The sequence below is a fragment of the Engystomops pustulosus genome, chromosome 11 (genome assembly GCF_040894005.1).
Source record: "Engystomops pustulosus chromosome 11, aEngPut4.maternal, whole genome shotgun sequence".
Taxonomy (NCBI): Eukaryota; Metazoa; Chordata; class Amphibia; order Anura; family Leptodactylidae; genus Engystomops; species Engystomops pustulosus.
Genome location: NC_092421.1, coordinates 41,236,066 through 41,259,468, shown reverse-complemented (window position 1 = coordinate 41,259,468; position 23,403 = coordinate 41,236,066). Strand labels below are relative to the sequence as shown.

Genomic DNA, 23,403 nt, shown 5'->3' with positions numbered 1-23,403 from the left:
TAACACAAAACATAAAACAAACATTATATACATGTCACAATCTCAGGGAATAGTCCCTCAAGACTAAAGTCTTGTGGACTCCGTGGACCACAGCGGGGGATAAAGGTGCCAGCCGCAACCCGGGAGCGGAGTCTAAGTGGACTCCTGGTCTTCGCCAGAGCCCGCCGCAAAGCGGGAGGGACTTGCTGCGGCGGGAAGCCACCAGGTCGCTCCATGGGTGCGACTAGGCCTGGTTGATTATGTAGGGTGTTTTGATGCTAAATATGTAAAATTGCATTCAAAACAGTATCCGCAAAAGAGTAAATTCTGAAAATACGGAAAATTGCTATTCGATTTGTAAGCCGCGCGACATCAAATATATATTATCCAGACATTTAAAAAAATTATGAAAATGTAAAAGTAGACATATGGGAAATGTTATTCAGCAACTCATTTAAGTGGTAAATCTATCTACCTGAAAATGTAATGATTTCGAATTTCAAAGAAGTGAATTTCTTTGGAAAATAAACGCAAAACTTATCAGCCAACATTTAGGCCCCTTCCACACTTGCGTTGCAGATCACGTCAGAGTTTGATCAGGGTGTGATCAGGGTTTGGTCAGTGAAAAATGCACATTTTGCATCAGAGTGCAATCAGTTTTCAGTCAGAGTTTGTTCAGTGTCTCAGTTTTTCATGCGCAGAAAATGCGCGTGAAATGGACTCAGGACTGAGCTCTATCTTTTCTATGGCAATTGATTGGCATTGCACTTGCAAGTGTCTCAGAGTGCAATGCGTTTTTGATGCGTCTCCATAGACTTGTATGGTGCGTTTTTCACACGTGTGACTACAAAGGTAGAGCATGTCGAGATTTAAACGCGCGTTAAAAAAAATGCGCGTGTGCGTGAAAAAAAAATGCAAGCCTGAAAAGACCCATTGGTTATAATGGGTCAGAGGGCAATGCAAGTTCTGCGCGTCAAAAGCACGCGCAGAAAATGCGCATGAAAAACGCAAGTGTGAAAGGGGCCTTACCACTAAAATGAAGTACAACGTGGGGAAAAACTATTTCAGAATCTCTTTGATAAGTAACAGTGTTCAAAAGTTATAACCATATAAAGCGACTCAAGTCAGAATCCAAAAAATGGGGCTGAGCCTCTAGCTGTAAAATGGCTGCATCCTTAAGGGGTTAAAGAATGAGAAAAACATAACATATACATCTAATTTATATAACACAACATTCCACCCCCCAACCACATCATAAACCAACAATTGAAAACAAACCATAAAATTAAAATAAATGAACATAACCACACGCTCTAATGAAAGACCACCTCCACCCTCTAATAACAGACCACCCCACACAAATAACACATCCCACACCCAAAAACTTTTTTTATTTTAACAATCACAAAATACACCCTACACTGTAAAGTCTGTAAAGCACCTGGATGCGTTCCAAAGTCATGGCCAATTACAGTGACACATGATACATTTAAAAAAAATGGGTTGTGTCAGGAAGTTGCAAAATGGCCAAGTCGTTAAGAGCTTAATGTGATTAGCTTAAGACTTCACTTCTATGAAGATGGTGGATTTTTCTCATCGCCTACAAATTTTTTTAATATTGAAGGCTCATGTTAAGTGCTCGAATTTGGATTTGTATTTGGATAACATTGGATAGCTTTTAGAAAAATATTGCACACATCTATTTTCAGATTTTGGCTCTGATGTTTTAGCACACGTTTCCCCCACCCCAAATCCAGGGGTGTGGATAGCAGGCTTGGTATCATTGGACAGATTGTTAAAAAATACTTGACACATATTTTTAGTTTTGCGATTCAAAGTGTATTTTGCAAGATATTCCACCAGCCCAACCATTCTTTAACATTTATACAAAACATTTAATAATAAGTTACCTGCCCTTTCTTACTAAAAGCTGGTAGCCCTGTAAGGGTTAACATTACTCCTCTCTATCTCCATATTGGCTTATCCTTCTTACTGCTTAAGGGGAATCTACCACATGGATGCAGTATTGTACACCAAGCACATTTACAAGCTGGTATGTGTCCCCTGAAACAGGATCCTTTATTTCTTCATTTTCTTATGGCTTTGTTTTAGTTTAAATCGTCTTTTAAAGTTATGCAAATGAGCCTCAGCACCCCTTTCATCTGCTAATTATCAGCTCCCTGGGGAGGGAGGAGACAGGCAGTAATGGCGAACAGAGGCATGGATAACTAGCAGAAGATAGAGACAGGAGGGGCTTATGTGATGTTGGAAGGAGCCCCTGAGGGCCATTTGCATAATTTGAAAATGCGTTTTTCTCCAAAACAGTATGTATTTGTACTAGGCCAAATATGAGTGTGTCCCATTTCCCCCCTTGCCATTTATGTGTGCTAAAAGCTAGGTTTTTTATTTTAAGCTTTGCTATTGTTTTTTGTTCTTTGCAAATTATTCTTACCTTGTTTCCTTCTTCTCAACCACACTTCCATTCCCCACATTACGTTTTCTCATGTTTGCCATTTCCAGATCAAATCAAGGGTAAAGGCCTATGTTTTGGGTCTCAGAAAACGACCATGGATGATATTTGGAATTTGCTTGAGTACTGTCCTCTCCAGCATTTCTATAACTATGGTGATTTCCACTATCATGTACTGGAAAAGTGTGAAACGATCCAAAATCCATCCTAGAGGCAGGGTCAAAAAAATTACAAGGGGACCACCAAAGCAGTCCTTTAAGTAACCAGACCAGTTTCAATGTGCCTCCAAAATGCCAAATAACGTTGGTCTGTATTTTTGATAAATATTGATGATATTTTCTAATAGAACTTTCTTGTCTGTAAAAGAGTACAAGAAAACAAAAGGTAGACATGTGGTAATACAGTGGATGTATTTTTAATATGTGTTAGCTTTTGTATTATATTTTTGTGGCTTTTTACTTTACAAGTTAATGATTGTTAGAATAAGAAGATGTCCTCTTAACTCCAGTGAGTGTCATGGCCATTAAACTTCAGAATACTTAATGATGAGCACATAACTAGGAAATAAGGAAGTTTGGTCAAGTGTCAGACCTGCAGATAGGGAAATTTGTATATCACATGTTATTTTTGTACTCTTTTACAGACTCTTCTTCACAAGGGGCCTGTGGCTGCCTTTTTGATGCAAAGTAAAGATAACCCCATGAAAGCCTTAGGGGTGCTAGCTGGTGTCATGGCAATTATGGTGGTCATTACAGTGTTAATATCTACAGCCATGTTCTGGCGCAACAAAAAGTCTAATAAAGTTATGCCCATGAGGAGGATAATTAGACGACGAAGGCCAGACCATCCTCCTAGAACAATTAGGACTGAATGGTTGAAGTTCAAGAAGTCTACAGGTTCTGCCGAAAAGTTTGCCATGCAAGATGTGGAAACGGATCTTCAAAACGAGAATGGAAATAACAACAGCCAGTTTACCCCTTTTCCACCACATGCCCCTTCTCCTCCTCCACCCCCTCGCCTACTACCAAAAACCAGTAAGACAGAATGGAGCCTGCCTACAGTGTCTGGGTCACTTACTCCTAGGATTATTGATCAGCAAATGAAAGAGCGCGTTCCAAGTGTTAGTACTGCCCTCGTATCGGAACTGAAACTCATGCTCGAGAAGAAAAACGCTGGGAGCACAATCTCTTTTTATTAGCTAATCTTGGCTCAGAAATGTAAAGGATATCACAGTATGGATCTATGTACAGTATGAAAGCCATGCAGTGTTCATACATGATATGTAAAGATGTATAAAGCACACATTTAGGACGGTATACAGTAAATGTATAACATACTATTCATTGCAAACTATTATAAAGATATGGTTTGTGTAATTTTAAACATATAACACAGAAAATTCCTATTGGATAACAGGGTGGATGCTTACAGCTCGGTATCATGCCTATCTGCATGAGCTATATCTCCTGTGCCATCTCTTGGCTCTTATATTATGAGATCAAACTGGGCAATGCTTTCCAGGTGCCACTGGCTCTAAATATATGATTCAAGTATTGAGCAGTGATGCTATCATGATTCTGAGCTATAAACAGGGCATGTGGCATTGTTTCTATTTTTTAGTTTGTTGGGTTATTATTCCCTAATTTTATAGCCTTCAACATTTCATTTTGCAAAACATGTTTCATCTAGAAAGGCTAATGAGCTCCCGTATGCAGTTTTTATAGAAGGTACCTTACATGACTGTAAATTATGGGTTCTGTAAAATATGTTCATGGGTATAAACATTTCATATACAAATGTAAATAGCTGGGGATATCATTATAAATTTAACTTATTCTATAGCATATATCTGGTTTATACTGTACTAAAACATTGATGTGTGTTTTCACTTCTCTGAAACTTGCGTATAATAAAAAAACGGTTAAAAATTGTATATTTCAGAATGTTAAACTTCTGATATCAATTAAGAAAAACAGATATAGTTTAAGGGGTTATAGTTTTAAAGGTGAAATGCCATAAAATTCTAAAATATTCCCCATCATTCTGGGACTGCTGGTCCAGTTTTACCCACTGGTCTTAGTCTACTTGGCCTCAGCTATGATATGAATGTTTACCCACAGCCTATCAATAGCCTCAGCAATGTCTTGCAGACAACCAAATCAGTCTAGTGATTTATTTCATGGGTCAATAGTTAGTTGAGGACAACCATCTATGTTACCATGGTTACCATATCATCAAATGTAATTTAAAGACACATGAGCAAAGTACTGACATTTTAGAGAAGTGATAACATTGACAATGCACATGATTTCACATGAGACTATACATAGTTTACAAATGTGGTATTTTGTTTTGTAATTCAGCTATGATCTCACCATAATCCCCAAAGTCCATATTTATCTTAGAACACAAGTTTACCTTTGCATCAAATTTGGGTAACATGCTACTTGTACTTCTAATGATTTTGATATACTGGAATGTATTCACAATACTTAAGACTTTAAAGACATTAAAGGGGTTTTCCCACAAAACAAGTTTGGCGCTATGCATAGGATAGGGCTTAACTTGCTCATCGATGGCAGTGTCAGTGATGAAACCCCCACAGAGCATGAGAACAGGTCCAAAGTACTGCAAGCAAAAGTGGATTTGTAATTTTCATTTATTGAATTTGTGCATCTCATATATTTACCATATCTCTAAGTACTGTGACCGTAGCAGTATATTTTCATTGGTAAATGTGTAATGCATTCTGGATTTATAGTGAAAGGGTTACCCAAATCTTTATTTAAATTTTTTTACTTTTTACATGTAGGTGAATAGAAAGGTTCATTCAAAAACATATATACTGTGGATGTGCTGTGGAAATATGGAATATGTTTCATTTTTTCTGATAAAACTGATTAAACTTTCTGAAACCATTAAATGTCTTTTCCTACATTTTTTACAAAAAGACTAGTAGTAATGGAAAAAGTATAAATTATAAACCTAAGAGGTTTTCTAGGAATGAAAAATGACTTTCTGATGAAGAGACATTTTGTTAAATATTACAAGCACTATTTCCGTATTATCGAATTGGTGCTTCCTGTCAGTGTTTGCAACAATGCAGAACAACACACACCAATTAATGCATCACAATTTTCAGTATACGAAGAACAAGAGCCTACAGTAATCCAACAAACCCACCCCTCACCAAACAAAGACCAAGATGTACCACTCAACAACACACAAACCACAGTGATCTCTCCCCATAATTGCGATGAAGATAAAAGAAAAAATTACAATACCCTAAGTAACAATACCCTAACCTATACTGATTCAATCAACTCAATTTCTTTTTTAGAGCTTATCCCCCACACTGAAGTAGTGACCTCGAGTAGGAACAGGAACAGACACACTCATTTTACCACTACAGAGCCCAAAAGCATTTTTTGCTATTTTTTCACCAAGGATAACCAGAATCAAAAGAAAAGAAAGACCCGAGGAAAGAGAGTGGGAAAACCCAACCAACCGAAAACAATTAAGATTTTCAACTTGTCATCATACAAGCTTACAAAACAAGAAACAAATCTATTAACACCTTTCCTTCTGCCCCTCATCCAAATCAAATGAATTCAATTCTGTTTCTCGACCATAATCATTTCAACAGGAACCTCATCCTGATTTTGCCATGTCACAAGAAAATATCCCCCAAAATACCAACCTAAGTACCCATACCAATACCGACATCTCTGACCCATTTATCCACACGAACCTCAAACCATGGTCTAGCTTTAACCCCATACATAACTGGGGTCCACACATAGAAAGCTTCTACACCTCAGTTTCCAACAGTTTCAGATCCTTGGAAAGATCAAAACAGAAAAATATGCATCCTAACCTAAAAAAGACGAAATAAAAGCCCTAAAAGAACTAATAAAAACCCCTCTATCATAATCAAGCCAGGGAAAAAAGGGGGTGGGACCGTCACTCTGAACAGAACTGACTACATTCTAGAAAGTGACCAAATACTATCGGACTCCCAGAACTATGAGAAACTAGATCATGATCCAAAACATGGACATTTAGACCTCCTATCCATACTAGTCCACCAGGTTTTCAAACAAGGCATCTTAACAAAAAAAGAAAAAAACTACATAATCCCAAGAAAATCCCAAGAAACCCACGCACAGCTCTGTTCTACTACTTACCCGAAATACATGAAAACCCTATACAACCTCCAGGCCCGCACATCATATTGGGAATCAATTCCGTGACATCAAACCTCTCAGAATATATTGGTCTTACTACAGGAATAGGCTCTCCCAACTTATCTTAGAAACTCGGCCCAACTAATCACGGAGTTAGAACCCATCGAATGGCAACCAGATTTCCTTCTTGTTACAATGAATGTCTCTACCCCTGCACAGATAACATTTAATTTAGAAAGTTTTAGGTTCATTCTAGAACAAAACACTTTCACTTTTCTAAATGACATCTATGCACAGACTAAAGGGACAGCCATGGGAAAGAGATTTGCCCCCTCCCACGCAAACATATTCATGGGACTTTTCGAACAAACCCTCATTACAGGAAATACCATCTTTAATAACCAAATCCAATTTTTAAAAGATACATTGATGGTATTTTCATCATATGGAAAGGTACAGAAACACAAGCAAGAGAGTTTGTGAAACAAATAAATCAGAACTCCTGGGGTGTAACACTAACGGTAAACCTATCCCCCACACAAATAGAAGTCCTAGACCTCCTGATACATGTGGACGAAGGGGAATCAAACCTAGCCACAAACATTCTTTAAGTCGTTAACAGTTTTCTAGACTATACTAGCTCACATTACAAATAATGGTTGTGGAATGTACCCTATGGGCAATATAAGAGGATCCGCCCAAAACTGTACAGACCATACCACATTTCAAACACAATCACAAATCCTCAAAGATAGGTTCATCCAGAAAGGCTACCCATCTAAACTCCTAAAAAATTGGTACCAAAGGTGAAAAAATTGACACAGAAGAACTGTCTAGCTCCTCCCCCACGAAAGGAAAATAAGGGAACAAATAAAAAGCAAATCCAGCTCACCTACTGGAGCATTAGGCTTCCAATTGAGTGCAGGTGCTCGCAGATCCACCTACAGGCTTCAGTACATCATAGTGCAGAAAATAGATAAGACCTTGTCACAAACCCACAAATTCAGGAAGCGTGGCTCAATACAGAAACATTCTTCTTTATTTTAAAATCATGCATAAAAAGCAATCATAGGCACAGGTATCCAAGAGAGCAACCCACGGACCTACATGTTTCGGCTCTTGAGCCTTAATCATGGTTTACTCTTTGTATCATACAAACAGTATTTAAAATATCCCGCCTCAGGTCACATGATGGGCGGAACTCAGCCACAGCTCACGTGACCTGGGAAAGGAAAACAACCTTGATTGCTACACCTGTGTGAGTATAAAAACAGTGTTTCATGCTGAACAATAGGAAGAAAAAACTATATACTGGGCTTACCTTGGGTAGCATGCAAATGAACACACTTATTCTCTAATAAACATAACCTTGGCACAGAGAAGTAGCAAATGCTTCAAAGCCGCAGTAATGTGCACTTAACCTAAAAGAATCCGTGCAGACACATCACAACCATGCATTTCCATAAGTGCATTACAATTACATAAAATTATCACTGAGTGTGATGTCTCAGCGGGGCTCCAAAAGAGGTGCACACCACTGCCGCAACACATATGCAGCTTCATATTTAGTCTCTGAGAAATGCAATATTCCATTGATGGATAATGTGTATATTAAAGTCAATTCTTAATTCAGAAATATTTGAGCATCATATAGATCCTGATTATGTGTAATGAATCACAAATGAAGAAATGAATACATGTTAGGAACCTCTCAAGACTAATTCCCAGATGCCCCGAAGTGGTGTGTGTTAATAGGTAAGTATCAGATCTTGTCTAATATTGAGACCTTGTGGTTGTCGGCTGTCTAAGACAAACATCCAATAACTTTCCCTGTTGAGGAGTCTTCTTTTAATGTCTCCCCCTATAGCTTGTTTGTAAATCCTTTCTATGCCTTTCCACCTACAGTATTTTTATAATGCGTTTCCCTAAAATGACGGGATGCAGCTGAAACATTGACAGAGTTGTTAGAAATATCAGATATGTGTCTACGAATTCTAATCTTGAGGGGTCCTGATGTATGTCCCATGTACTGTTTCTCACAAATGTTACATTCTATTATGTAGATGCTGTTCTTGGTGTTACAGTTCAAATACGTTTTGATATCATATTATTTACGGGTATTGGTAGACATGAATGTTTTCCCTACCATGATATATTCACGTGCAATACATTTAGTATACCCACATCTGTAACACTCAACTTCTCACCCACGTGTGACTTTAATCTATATAATACACTGCTAGATGTCAACAGGTGTTAGTAGCTGCGCCCAGCAATCTGCTCAGCAAGGCCAGTGAGTTGATCCTAGACCCTAGATCACTAAGTTACTTTGAAAACCCCACATGACTTGCACAGTGTCATCACCCAAATACAGCCCAAGCATCTGAGCAAAGGCCAGACTCCAGTGTGCACTCATGATGCCCCGCCGTCACAATGATAAGGTACAAAGCCATGAATCCTGCCGTTCTGTCACCAGTCTTCCAGGATTCAGAGGGGGGGGGGGAGAAGGGTTTTTAACCGAGAGAAGAATGATTAAGGCAGATGTTGAGTTTTTTTTCTCGTAGATGGCTCCAGGTCTGCAGGAGAAGACAGACGGTTTTATACTGGATATGCAGTGGTCAGTGGTGCACATGTGGTAGTACAAGCAGAACAACTCCCTACACACAGGTCAGCACAGGAGGTGAAGTGATGGCACTCAGGGAAGTGTTACAGCTGGTGGAAGGTACAAGGGCAAACATCTATAGAAGGTAGAGTTTTGAGGTGTAAACACGACTATGAACCCATATGGAAGGCTAGAGATTTCCTCACCCCTGCAGGGACCCCCTTTAAGCATGGCACGTTGATTAAAGAGCTCAAGGATGCTCTCTTACTTCCACAAGAGGTGGGGATAGTAAAAGTAAAAGCACACACAATTTGGTAACTCCACAAAACCAAGGGCAAGTATGTGGCTGACGGGATGGTGAAGGCAGCTGCATAGATGGAACCCAGAGACTGTCCTGAAGTCTCATCGGTGAGTTCTGAGCTAAAAAGTTTGATCCACAGGTGTTCCAGTCCCTGGTGGCATCAGAAGTGAAGGAAATGCGGAGGAAAGCTGAAGACCAGATGCCGATGGAACCTGGATGCTGGGAGAGAGGGTGTACCTGCCCAGAGCCTTGCACCCGACAATAAGTCAAGTAACCCATGGAAACACACACATCCAAAATGGCCATGCTAGTGCTCATAAACCGCAAGTGGTTTGCCCCGGGCATTACTACCCCTGTCACTAGACTAGTGAAAGCCTTTATAGTCTGTGCCCGCCACAACCCGGGTAAGGTGGTAAAGACCCCACAGAAGGTGACACCCAAGCTGCTGTATCCCTTCCAGAGACTGCAGATGGATTTTAAAAAGTGGTACGTGCTTGTTTGCATTGATCTCTTTCCAGGGTTGCCAGAAGCTTTTCCCATGACCAAGGCTACTGCCAGAGCTACAGCCAAAAAGTTGGTGAGGGAGATTTTTCAGCAGGTTTGGACTTCCAGAGACCATAGAGTCCGGTCGCAGAACTTACTTCATTGGACAAGATGGGATTGTACCCCTTTGAAGTACTTTTTGGCTGTGCACCCAGACTAGGTCCCTACTTCCCACATACCCTATAGCTGATGGCAGGAAACCAGGTGGAATATGCCACACAGTTGAGCCAGGCCTTGAAAAGGTTGGCAACAGTGTTTCTGATTCCTTTTCAGATCCAGACAGAGACCTCAGGATGCATAACCTGAAGCCTGGAGACTATGTAGTGGTAAAGAGACACACCAGAGAGAGAGTCTGGAGCCTCACTACGACGGTCATTTCCAAGTCCTGCTGACCAGTGCCACGTCTGTGAAGCTAGAGGGAAGCCAGAATGCTTCCACGCTTTCTATTACAAACTTACTTATTCTTCTTACTAGCTGGTCTCCTCTGACTGTATGCTCAGGGACACCTCAACCATGACTATCACTGTATCTATAGGGCTGACCAGGATGCCCCTAGGGTAGGAGACTTTACCTATGGTTGGTGCAACAAGACAATGACCTTATTTAACATTGACAGCACAGGTAACCCTGTAGTATCATTGTCTGATGTGTAGTGGATTTGTGGGGATAGGAGAGTCAGGCCTAGAGGCTGAGAAGGTGAGTGCGCTGTGATAAAACTTGTGCATTTCTTCCTCGTGATCCCCAGGAATAAGGTTGATCAGACACATAAAGAAAAGGTCGAGAACCCCAAAGGATTCTGAATGTCAGAGAGAAGCACCTAAATGACAACGTTTATATAGATATAGTAGGAGCACCAAGGGGGGTCCCAGATGAGTACAAGGCCCACAATCAGATATGGGCAGGTCTAGAGTCTATTATTCCCCAGAGAGTTATGAGCAAAGATGTTGATTGGGTTCACTGTTTTTTATTGTAATCAACAGAGATTTGTGAATTATATCCGAGATGCTTTCCAGAATCTCATGTCTTTGGACATGATCCTTGCTGAGAAGGGAGGAGTCTGTAAGATGGTGGGAGCGGCTTGTTGCATTTACATCCCAGATGACATCGCCCCCTATGCATCCATTATCCATGCACTTAAAGAGATTGAAGGACTGTCCAGGGGACTCCAGAGAAACTCAGGAGAGGTAGAGTAGAGATTTGATTCCCATATGTGAAAGTCCACTAAATGGGGGCACACCCAACAGGTGTCTGCTGTCATCAAACTGGTGAAGAGGAGAGCAAAGCACATATGGGCAGATCTGTAGGTCCTTCTAGACTAAGAGTAGCTGAGAGAAATTCCAGGATTTAGGGGGACTGTTAAGGTAAACCTAGCTGATAGATCAATTCCTGCCATTTCTACTTTTCTTATTTTCCTAAGATGTACTGTAATAGAAACAATGAACTCAAGATGGCACCGAGACAGAAATGTTTCAAAGCTAAAGAGTTTCAGAAATGCATTATCCTGATGTCAATGGAAGTTCTCCAATCAAGAGAATACATGAGCTGGGAATTCTACGCCCCCTTCTACTTTTTTCCTAATTTCTATATAGACTTGTGGATCCAAATAAAGTTTGTTTAGTGCAGAATTGCCACGGGCAATGATAGCATGAGTGAGATTTCAAATCAGCATATGTTGTCTGAATTATTTCTTATGATGTGCACACATGCTTATTGATTAGAAACACGCAGCCAACACACACTAAAAGAGGATGTCTTAAATCCTACCCCAACACTAGGACTGACATTTTGTTGACACATGACAACCGGTCAATGAACAGACTCAGCTCTTTATATAATCTTCCTTCTTTAGTGCAATGAAGGCTGCTTTAGGCAATCTTACTGTTATATTGCTATGAGCTGCTGTCAACAATCAATGTTTAAGAGACTCTTCTCCTATAATAGTGTGTAAGCTGTTGTATATAATATATCAACAATGTGCACTAAGCTGTTGTCTCACGATACTTGGTTTTGTGCATACTGTAACAGTGTAAGCTGCTGCGGATGGGCTTACACTCCTTTGCTTTTCCTTTGCTCTATACTGTAAGATTCATTATTTGATATTACCCCCCCCCCCACACACACACACACTTTACTGTCGATTTAAGTAGATAATTGTCCTCTATTCTGTGAGCTGCTGCAGATGATCATGCCTGTGCACTGAGTTATGTCTTAATTTAGATGATATTCCCCCTGCTCTGTGCTCTAAGCACATCACTGTGCTATGAGCTTCTGTAGATGATCTTCCCCTTACACCGCTATGCTGTGAGCTCCCTTCTTGACACAACATATTTAGTACTTTACACAATACACTATTTTCCAATTTGTTAGAGTTACATATAGTCTAGCTGGCATTTGCATACATGTTACAGGTTACTTATTGATACAAGTATTTATCTGACTATCACACTATATTTAAGTGCATTACATATTGTTGCCATTAATTGTGTTTCTGACTTAAAATACTACATAGGTCTCCTAACTGGATTACTTAAATGTGTGGCTAGGCATCTTCTTTAATAGAGTGGTTTACTTTTCAGGATCTGTTATAACTGGCAATATCTGAGAGGGGTTGGAAAATTGTCTCAAAAATTGTCTCAAATTGATATTACATACTTGGTGGTCTTGTCATCTGGCTATTTTTAGTTATATTTCTTCTATATATAGCACCTGATTATTATTACATGCTTTGTGAATTTTCAGAATAAAATTTGACCTTTTTTAAGATAAATAGGTCGATGCTTCATGTGTTTTGTTTTTGGTTAAAGAAAATAAAATATTCCAGCTTACAGTTAATGAGTCTATGTAAGCTACATAGACTCATGTTTTAATTTATAAAATGGGCAAAATATTATTTCTTAATTAAATACAATTTAGATTTACTGATTTGTATCCTGTATTATGGCATCGGGGGTTTTGCTACTGCCTCCATTCTAGGTGTGTTACACCTAGAATGATGTGTGTTACAATTCCATTATAAAAGTGGGGAAAAGAAACTGGCTGCTGCGCTATTTTTTTTTTTACCATTATATATATATATATATATATAATATATACATATGTTCGTGACAATTATAGGACAAACAGATGAGGATGTGACTGTAAAAATAATCTATACAGTTTCTGTTCAGTATCTTTGTATAATTATTTAATGAGAAGTGGCTGAAGCTATAAATAAAATACTTTATGCTGCAGGTTTTATGTTCTTGGTTATCAATTTAGTTTTCATTAAATTTTATGTTCTTTATAATATGAAGAGTTACGTTATTTCAGTTTTGTTAGCAATCCTCTTGACAGCTTCTTTTGAGCCGTGAGTTGTATTTTTTTTTTAAATGCTTATTATGTATCGGATTTAGACAACTGTCATATGGCAAAATTTAGCAACAGAAGTCAGGTCATGAGTTAGGCTAGAAAACATGCAATTTTTTGCATCTTTTTAAAACTGTAGCATAACATATCCTTAAAAAGAAGTTTCTGTGTAAACCCGTTAACGGATTATGGCATACATCATAATGCTGTTTAGGGATGAATTCAGCAATAGATTCTGAGCCCCAAGCACTGGAGCAGGATGAAGTAGCGTTCAACGCGGAATCAATATCCAAGGACAGTGTTGCTGGTCCAATGCTGGTTTATTTAAATGCTACGCGTTTTGGTCCGGTACCCGGACCTTCATCAGGCATAAAATTCATTACAAACAAAGTTATTTATATAGATAAAAGGTATGAAAACGAGGCGCCGGTGATAGGTTCCAGTCACATGGTGACCGGTATATCACTGTTCACCGGGCGGCTTGTAGAGATCCATAATACACATTAAAAATCTTACAGAAATACATTTGGGTTATTCTAAAATATACAGGACAATATTTACACTTCATTATACAAATATATTTTGCGGAGGTGACAGACTAGTTTGTTATGTCTGTGAGTTACCGTATGAGGTGTATGGCGCGTGTACCGTCGCTAGGCGGTTGGATGTTCTACGGAAGCCGCAGAGGGACAAAAACTATTTACTACTAAGCCCTGTTGTGATCAAGAGGGTATAAGGTTGATGCCGTTGCCAAGCGACTAGGATGCTCTACGGGAGCCACAGTGGAGCAAGTTGCCTAACGTTCGTGTGGAGATAACAGGTGTACGTAACGGGATGGATTTTTGGCGATGTGGTAGCGAGAATACAATGCACATGAGCCGTGCCGGGGGTACGAAGTGTACATACTGAACATTTTTGACCGTATCTAAATGGTGAGTGGTGTTACACAGATTCAATTACTTCATTTAGACCGTGTGGATGAAGAATATCCAACTTAAATATCCAGTAGGATTCCCTATGATTTAGTGTTTTGACACTATTTCTATTTTCTTGCATGATCTGTTTGATGGCTCCAAAGTCCCTCTCATGTTCCAGATGTAGATGAATAGAGAGGCTCTGTTTCAGGAACCCTATTTTTGTCTTATGCCTGTGGCCATTCATACGTACCCTTAGGGTTTGGATGGTCCTTCCAACGTATTGAAGGCCACAGGCACAGTCCACCAGGTAAATAACATAATCCGATGTGCAGGACAGGGTTTGTTTTATCCTGAAGACTTCTCCTGTTTTGTTGGAGCGAAATGATGTAGTTTTGTGGTGGATGATCTTACAACAAAGGCATTTCTTGTGCCCGCACTTTGTCACCCCCTGTGATAGGGTTTTAGTATACTTATTCTTCGTGGTCTCACTTCTTAATTTGCTCAGTGCGATCATGTTCTTAATTGATGTTGCTTTTCTAAAAGTGATCCCAGCATGTTCAAAAATTATATCTTTTAGAAAAGGGTCCATTCGCAGAATGCTCCAATGTTTATTGAGTGGTTTTTTTATTTCCTTGTTCCCTCTGTCGTAAGTAGTAAGGAAATTTAATGAGTAGCGTGAGCCATTGCTCATAGGCTGTTGGATCTCTTTTCTTTTAGGTATTAGACACTCGCTTTGTGTCCTGTTTTTATTTAGATTAAGGGCTTGATCTATCAGAGGTAAAAGGTAGTTTTTCTGTCTGAATTTTTCTTTCATATCTTTGGCTTGAATGTCATAATCAGCTGGATTGTTACAATTTTTTCTCAGCCAGTGAAATGGACTGAAAGGGACATTCTTAAGCCATTTTGGGTAGTGGCCACTGGTATAGTCTAGAAAGCTGTTGCTATCTACCTTTTTGAAGTGTGTTTTGGTGTTAATATAATCATTTCCAAAACCGTAGCATTTAAATAAACCAGCATTGGACCAGCAACACTGTCCTTGGATACTGATTCCGCGTTGAACGCCACTTCATCCTGCTCTAGTGCTTGGGGCTCAGAATCTATTGCTGAATTCATACCACTACCGTTCAGTCTACCCCTGGGCGGATCCTGGTAGAAAGGAGAACGGCGCCAGGATTCCTTTATTTTATTCTACACGCACATGTGTTTGTGCTATAAGGTGAGCACTTTTAAACTGTTCTTTTAGACCTTTTGCAAGCAGCTTTTACATTATCACACGAGGAGAGCGCTACTGTCTTTTTGTCTCCCTTCCCCCAACTAGAGATCTGGGGTCGGTATATCTACTGATCACCTAACCCCCGGTCCCCCTCTCAGGTATCATTCGCATCGTGTTTAAGGCTGAGCCCTCTTCATACATAGTGGGTGTTGGCTTCATAATGCCACCACTCAAATCTGTGATTGGATAAGAAAAAACATTATTTTAGTAATATGTAAATGAACTGCAGAGGCTACTGGGGCGTGTACTAGCGGGGTCAGGCACTGGGAGCTGAGGCTAGTACACGTGCCTGACAAGCTAAGGCTAGTAGGATCTGCACTTAATTTACATATTACAATAATAAAGTTTTTAACAGGTTATGTTACGTTTCAGGATTATTAAATTACAGATTAGGGCAGAGGCAGGCAGGAGGAATCTCCCATCAGATATTCATCAGCTCATCAGTATTAAATCAGTGGGTGTCTAACACCAACACCAATCTGATATGGATATGTTATTCTAAAGATCTGTCAAAATATTTGAGCCAGAAAAATCCCTTTAACTGTTTCATTCTGAATTTGTCTTTGATTTAAGTGGGTAAAGAAATAATTGTGATTTCAGTGATGAATTTATGTGTTCGAGAAATTTAGTGAATGTTTCTGCCATATGCCTCAATTATTTTTCAGGTTGAGAACTGCTGAAACATGGGATCACCTAATTGCTATATATACCAATTACAGACTCCTTACTAAATTCTATATTATTATACAGTAAAACTTTAAGGTAGAAAATAAATTAGGACAATGTAGGTTTCTCATAAAAAAGATTAGTTGATGAGAGAATAATTTCTATTCATTGATTTCTTTGTAACAAAAAACAGCCATAAAATGTGAAAGTACATTAAAAAATAACCATAGACAATAAGAGATATACATATATGTACAATCACAATATGATTTTCATACAGAGTAATTTGTTACTTTTCTCCTCCATTGAATTGTCATATCCTGGTTGTTTTAAAGATTAGAACATCAGTTACTGCAAATCACCTACAGATGAGTGTAAGCTGGACTCTGATATTAGTAACCAGCGATCAAAGTCACATATTTAAATATTACATATACCATGTACTATTCTTATTTACAGAGTTCATGAATCACATTCACTCCTTTTACTAGTGCCTAAGAATGTATTGTTACACGCATACACTGAGGGACATGTATCAATATTTCTGCTAGTCAAATTGTCTAATTTTTGCGACCTTTGTAGTTTTCGCAACTTTTTTGTGACTTTTTACTCCTTCGTTTTTCAATTACACCTTGGCTGCACCTTGTGCAGTGTGCCTTATGTATCATTGTTTCCCAGTTGTTCCGTGTGACTTTTCACTTATCTATCACTTTTGTGGCTTGTTTTTGCGACTTTTTAGGCGCAAATCTGCACCTGGCCCAGGGCAGATGCAAAGGAAGAATTTTTTCCATAGACCCTATTTTTACACGTATATTGGAATTATTTCACATGCTTTAAATGCTAAAAATTTTGCACAGTAACCTGTTTTTTTTAGAATTCAGAAATTTTTGCATTTACTTTTTTTACTTTTTAATTTATTGGTTACTAAGGGTGAGGTCACAGATAGCGTTTTAATTGCACTTTAATTGCATTTTGAAACCAATCATTACTGTCAACATTTGCATTTTCAAAACGCAACTTGTGACCGCAGCCTCAGTTGCCATCATCACTCAGGGGTGTGACTACAGTGTTTAAAAATACAGGCCACGGCCTCAAATCCCAAATTAACAGTAGTGTCCACTCCTGCATATAACCTCCTCACATGGCTTGTGTCCACTCCTGCATATAACCCCCTCCACATGGCTTGTGTCCACTCCTGCATATAACCCCCCCCCCCCCCTCCACGTGGCTTGTGCCAATGTGGATTTGAGACATTCTTAACAAAAAGAAGCCAAAATATGCGCCTGCCAGGATAGGAAAAACTGAACATTTGACACATGTAAAAAGACATGATCATACATAAGGCACAAAAAAAATGTCTCAAAAAAATTCACCTCAGAGAGACAAAACTATGATAGATGTCCCCCACTGTCTATCTCTGCAGCGGGAAAAGATAAAATGGACAATCACAATTAAGAAAAAGATTGATTTTATCCATTTCTGATTCACCTATCCAATGCTATTGAAACAGAGAGTACATGTAATAAGAATGCAGAGCAAGGGCTGGACAACAGCGGGATTACTAATCCTTAAAGGGAACCTGTCACCAGGAGACCCATTTTTAGCACTCCCCCAGTCCCCACAGAGCATAGTACATACACTGCCAAAGTGTTTTTGTATAAAAAATTGGTTTTACAGAAAAAAAGATATGTTATAATGTACCTTTAGGCAGTTGCCAAATGGGAGGGTCTGGTAAGGAGCAGTTCCCCCCCACCCTTGGGAAACATGTGACCTTTTCAAATATATGAATAACTCCCCACACTCTGGGTTGGCTGTAGAGGAGCAGGGGGCTTTGCTAAGCCCAGTGATGGGTGTTTTCATATATTTGAAAAGGTCACATGGAGAAGTTGTTCCCCAAGGGTGGGGGGAAACTGCTCCTTTCCAGCCCCTCCCATTTGGCAACTGCCTAGTCACACAGCAGATGCTAATGAAAGGTACAATATAACATATCTTTTTTTCTGTAAAACCATATGGGAGAGTGCTAAAAATGGGTCTCCTGTTGACAGGTTCCCTTTAAACCTTACCAGTCTAACTTCTATATAGTCACCAATAACAAGAACAACAGTTACAAGAACAATAAACAGTTGTCATAACAAAGCTCTTAGAAGAAATTGCCAGACCAATTACCTGAAATAGCGCCAATGGTGGTCACATAGTATTAAAATACCTCCACAATTTCAGAGCCACAATGTAGAAGTGATACTCTATTCCTGAAGCCCAACTATCATCAATTCCATCTTGTGAAGGCAAAGTTTATATCAAACAATCAGGATTTTTCTAAGAGCTAACATTAAGGCAAATAACAATTGCACAATATTTTCAGATTGTATCAATGGTTTGGATTTTATGGTCTTGTAACAAATTTGGACACTGGGTGGGATTTCTCAAGCCTTGTAAAAATACAAGGCATGAGTAAGTTTCAATTTCTGACACAAGGGGCAATTTAAAAGTGGGCATGTCTGGGCAAAGGGCAAGCACCCAGGGCCTCAAAGTTTGCTATAACCACTGCAACCTATAGCTGAAATCTACGCCAGGTCTGACCTGGCAAAGATTTCATTCTGGTACATGAGTGGTGTTTCAGAATATTGTGTCTATCAAGGCAAATAATCATTATTCTTCCTGCATACTGCCCCTTAACCCTATTGTTACACAATTTATTTTTACATTTCTATTCTTTCTTCATTTCGAGTTTTGCATAGGTAGATCATATAGGAATACAGCAATGACCTAAACTAGAATGGAAGATAGAAGTAGCACAATTTCCTTTTTCAATATTGTAAAATATTTAAAGGAAATGCCTGGTAAAGTACTTGCAGGCTAGGAGAGAGTCATTTGCAACATACATGTTAGACATACGTGTTAGATCTTTCTTGGCAGATCCAATCACATGTATGGACTATCCAATGGACCACATAAAGACCTTCTCATAGAAATCTAAAATTGGATTTTTAGGTTCAGAATTCCCTCTCTTCCACATCCTAGTGAAATAATAAACATATCACGGAACATTGAATGCCCAAATGTCAATGGTGATCCATGAGCTTTTAAACAATGTTATCATAAAATGTAAATATATGATAATAAAATTGGAAGTCAGGTTGAGCGTACACATGTACCCCATTTCCCTGAACATAAGACCCTCCCCCCTTAAAATAAGCCAAATCTTTTTGGTAATAGCAGGTTTTGCACCACAGTAATTGGTCTAGAAATATTAGCAGTTCTGTTGAGGGTGTTGTCCACCTTTTAGTCACTAATGTTTTATAAAGTTTATTAGTGGTGCATCATTAAGGTCCATTAGGCAACAAGGTAGCAGTGTTTAGTACAGTTCTGCTGGGTTCTTGTTCTCTGGCTTAGCTTTATTGAGCTTGTCCTCTGAACATCGTCGGCGACGATTATCTTCAGTACATTCTCTCTGGCACAGTCCTTCTTCACTGCTGGCCTGCAAACTGTCAAAAGTGCTGTCTTTGGTATTATCTTTCTTTAGGTTTTTCTGGGCCTTGTGCCTTCTCCGGCAAAGGCCTAAGCATTTCTCAATGCAGTTCAGTCTGGTTTCTGTGGTACATGCGTACATTCCAGCTGGCACTGCCAACACCATGGCACATACGATAACAATGATATGGATAAGTTTTTCCCTCTGTTCTAATTCACTGATGTCACTGCCAGTCATGAACACAATGCATTGTCCTTTCCGAGGTTTTTGACTTTTTAAAGTGATACAAACTTCATATTTAGTTGCTGGAAGCAAATCATCTACAGAATATGTATAAATTCCAGGACCAATATTAATGATGTCTTTGTCCTTGTTATCATATTTGCCGAAATAAACTGTATACCAGGTTTCACTTGGATTCTCTGTCACAGCAAACCATTCTAAAGATATACCATATACTGTCTGCTTAGCAATCCTTACATCTATATAAACATTCTCATCTGAAGACAATGATGGACTAAAGGAGTAAGGAGGAAACATAGACGGTTCTCCTGCCCTTGGAGACTGGATGTGAACAATTATTGAAGAAGTAGAGTTGCCTAAGAAATTTTTGGCTAAACAGTTGTAGACTCCAGCATCCGTGAGGTGCACTACTGGGATCACCAACTCAGATTTTATGGTCTCTTCATCTATTAAAGTGGTGGACACTGTGAAAAGAGAAAACATGTTCACTGTACTTATAGGATTCAATAATATTTAATTCTGAATAAATACTGTAATGCCCATTAGAGATATAGTCAGAGGGCTAGGTTGATCACATCAAATTATAGCTATGGTAGTTCTACTAGTTATAAATATACATATAAGAAAATCATAATTTACCCATAGCACAAAATGATAATTACAATGGGCTCCTGTCACACTGCACATGAGATGGTAAAACTATATACATCACATTTAAGACACTTTGTGATGAAAACATCAATATCATGCTGTAGAATGTATATAAGCTTTATACACAATTAAAAATGTATTTATTTCAACTTACCATTATATGCTTTGTGGTTTGATGCCTTTAATCCATAAGTCCATACTACCAATGGCGTAGGACTTGCGGTTATGAAACACACCAATGTAACATTCAACCCTACCTGTACAGTAACGTTGGACACCAATGAGTTAGTAGTTGGCCTCATGCAACTTTTTAACTCCAGTTCATGGAAGAATTTGCCCACTCTATAATCTGGGCTGGTACAGGTCAAGTATGAATTCATCAGTATGATGGGTGGGGCAACGCTTTTCACAAAATTTACAAAGCCTTTAAGACGACAGTCACACATCCAAGGGTTGTCATGTAAAGCCAAAACAACATTGGTATTTACTTCAGTTCTCTCTAATGCATGTGCTTTTTGGTACAGAGGCCAGTTTACAAAGACATCTTTGGAGATGATGGTAAGCTGATTGAAGGATAAGTCTAAGTAGGTCAGGTTGGACAGATACTTCAGTGCATGTTCAGGAAGGACATCTAATCTGTTGTGCTTGAGGTCCAATATTCTCAAAGCAGGGGTGTCATGAAATGCAGTCCATGGTACTGATCGCAACTTGTTTCCTTGTAATCTTAGTTCTTTTAGACTTTTAAGGTCTTCCAAGCTTTTCATATGCATGAGAGTAATGTTATTGAAATTAAGCCAAAGGTATTCTAAAGCATGAACCCCACCAAACAGGCCTCGAGAAAGTTCAGTTAGATGACATTTTTCTATTCTTACTTTACGTATATCTGGAGGGATGTCATCAGGTATTCTGTTGAGAGAGGAGGTCATGCAAAGTAGACTCCTATAAATTGTACAAGAAGAGAATGAAACAAGAGATTTTGTAAAACCTTTACAAGTATCAAAATATATAGACCTGGAATATTTTTTTAAGCAAGACATTTTAATATTGCTTCAACACTTCTATTAATGCACAATATATCCATCAATTTTGAGTTTCTACCCTTTTGGCTCAGTAAGATTGAAATGAAAAATTTTTTTTAGGCATTATTAGTATATTATAATTTTTTATTATTATTGTCATCATAAGCATAATCGTTATTCTGGATTGGTGTACTGAAAACTTCCTGCTACAAACTAAAACAATTATATTTTTAAGGTTTTGTGTTTTAGAAATTCTTTCAAATTATTTGAATTTAGATAATGTGTTTGTAAACATGGAGTGTAAGTTTATGTAAGGTAGTTTTACTGCATTACTCTGAATGTTATTTGCATTTAATGTAGTACAAGCAGGCAATACAATAGAAGCACATGCTGGAGTACAATGCCATTAGACCTATGGAAAAAAAGGAAAGAACATTCTGCTTTCTATAGAAATGCATATTACCTGTTTATTAAGACCAATAATAAAGAAGTCAGTTACTTACCGGCCAAAAGTGTCATTTGAACAAGAGCATCCAGTTACACAAGACAGGGACACAGAGCCAAATTCTGAGAAGAGAAGTAGCAAAAAAATGAGGTGCCAAGCTACATCCATATTCTTCCCAGGGTAAATGCTCTTCTCTTATTCTGAGAGACAAGCAGGCAGGTTCCAAGTAGCAAATCCTATTAACAGTAATCTCCCTTCAATTAGAGCAAGTGGCTATTAATGACTTTAACACAAATTTAAAGCAAAGGTTCGGTTTTATGCTCAAACATGTTCATAATAGTGGTAGATGCCCTTTAAATTACATGAGTAATCCTTTTCTTACCAAAGAATACTACTTTGTAACAAATACAACATACTCTGTACTTCCTTCTGCTTTGTAGATTCATTCTCTTTAACATTAATACTACTCCGGTCTTTCCCACTTGTTATTCTAGGCTATACTTTCTTCTTCTATGCTTTATGTCTTGGAGAGACTACAAAGCTATTAGTCGTCAGAATCCATCAGTTTACAAGAAAAATGTTTACACCTGTAGCAGATGGAGAGTGAAATGGGACAAAATAGATTAACTAGACAATTAATATATTAATTACTATTAACATTTTAGAATGTTAGAATATTGTTTTTGTTAATAGTTTCATTTTTAAAGGAAATATACCATCAAAATCATGCATGATAAGCCACAGGCACAAGACAAGCAGAGGGAGGGAAAAGTGCTGAGGAAGCGGTGGTGAAGACACTATAGGAAAAAATATATATAGAAAATGGAAAGGGGCACTATTCAACACTCATGATCGAAGATTCAATATGTGCAATAAATGTCACCCTGAGATCATTGCTGTCTTAAGTGAAAGCTAAAAATTGGTATTTTGTCAAAAGTTTCTATTACTTTCACTCATAACTTGGCTTATTGGCTGTGTTAAGTCTCTAAGGTATGGAACTTATATTGACTACTTTATTTCATTCAATTTGAAGAAAAAATGTTAATCAAATCAATTATCCAAAAATACCTACCTACTTATTAATGTATATATACATTATATACATATACGTTGTATACATTTACTGATGTAAAGGACCTCGTTGAAATCAGTATCAAGGAAAAAGTTTTTACAGAAGACCTGTCAGCAGAATTTCACCCCACACACCAGTGATACCTGCTGGTAAAGGGTTAAAAATCCTCCCCATATCACCTAAAATGTTCTGCCACTGAGGCACTGTGGGGTGTTACGCAC

At 38.5% G+C, this 23,403-nt stretch overlaps 2 protein-coding genes across 4 annotated transcripts in view; one reads left to right on the top strand and one right to left on the bottom strand.

Annotated features, from left to right (window-relative positions):
• Nucleotides 1-5,372, top strand: part of CDHR1 (cadherin related family member 1) — an 88,859-nt gene extending 83,487 nt beyond the window's left edge. Inside the window, exon 17 of one of the 2 annotated variants that reach the window (XM_072129274.1) lies at nucleotides 3,093-5,372. In XM_072129274.1, the coding sequence (XP_071985375.1) occupies nucleotides 3,093-3,647 (555 nt within the window). In that variant the 3' untranslated portion in view covers nucleotides 3,648-5,372. The other variant, XM_072129275.1, reaches the window with a different exon arrangement.
• Nucleotides 5,373-17,477: 12,105 nt separating this feature from the next.
• On the bottom strand, nucleotides 17,478-22,300 carry LRIT2 (leucine rich repeat, Ig-like and transmembrane domains 2). Of its 2 annotated transcripts, XR_011850657.1 has the most exons (4): nucleotides 22,169-22,300; nucleotides 20,801-21,585; nucleotides 18,342-20,459; nucleotides 17,478-17,862 (listed from the first exon to the last, which is right to left on the bottom strand). XR_011850657.1 is itself a non-coding variant. In XM_072129964.1 (3 exons), the coding sequence occupies exons 1-3, from the start codon at nucleotides 22,276-22,278 to the stop codon at nucleotides 19,639-19,641; spliced, it is 1,716 nt and encodes a 571-aa protein (XP_071986065.1). In that variant the 5' UTR covers nucleotides 22,279-22,300; the 3' UTR covers nucleotides 17,478-19,638. The 2 variants fall into 2 exon arrangements, 1 of the variants encoding a protein (XP_071986065.1); XM_072129964.1 differs by having other exon boundaries at nucleotides 17,478-20,459.
• Nucleotides 22,301-23,403: the final 1,103 nt, after the last annotated feature.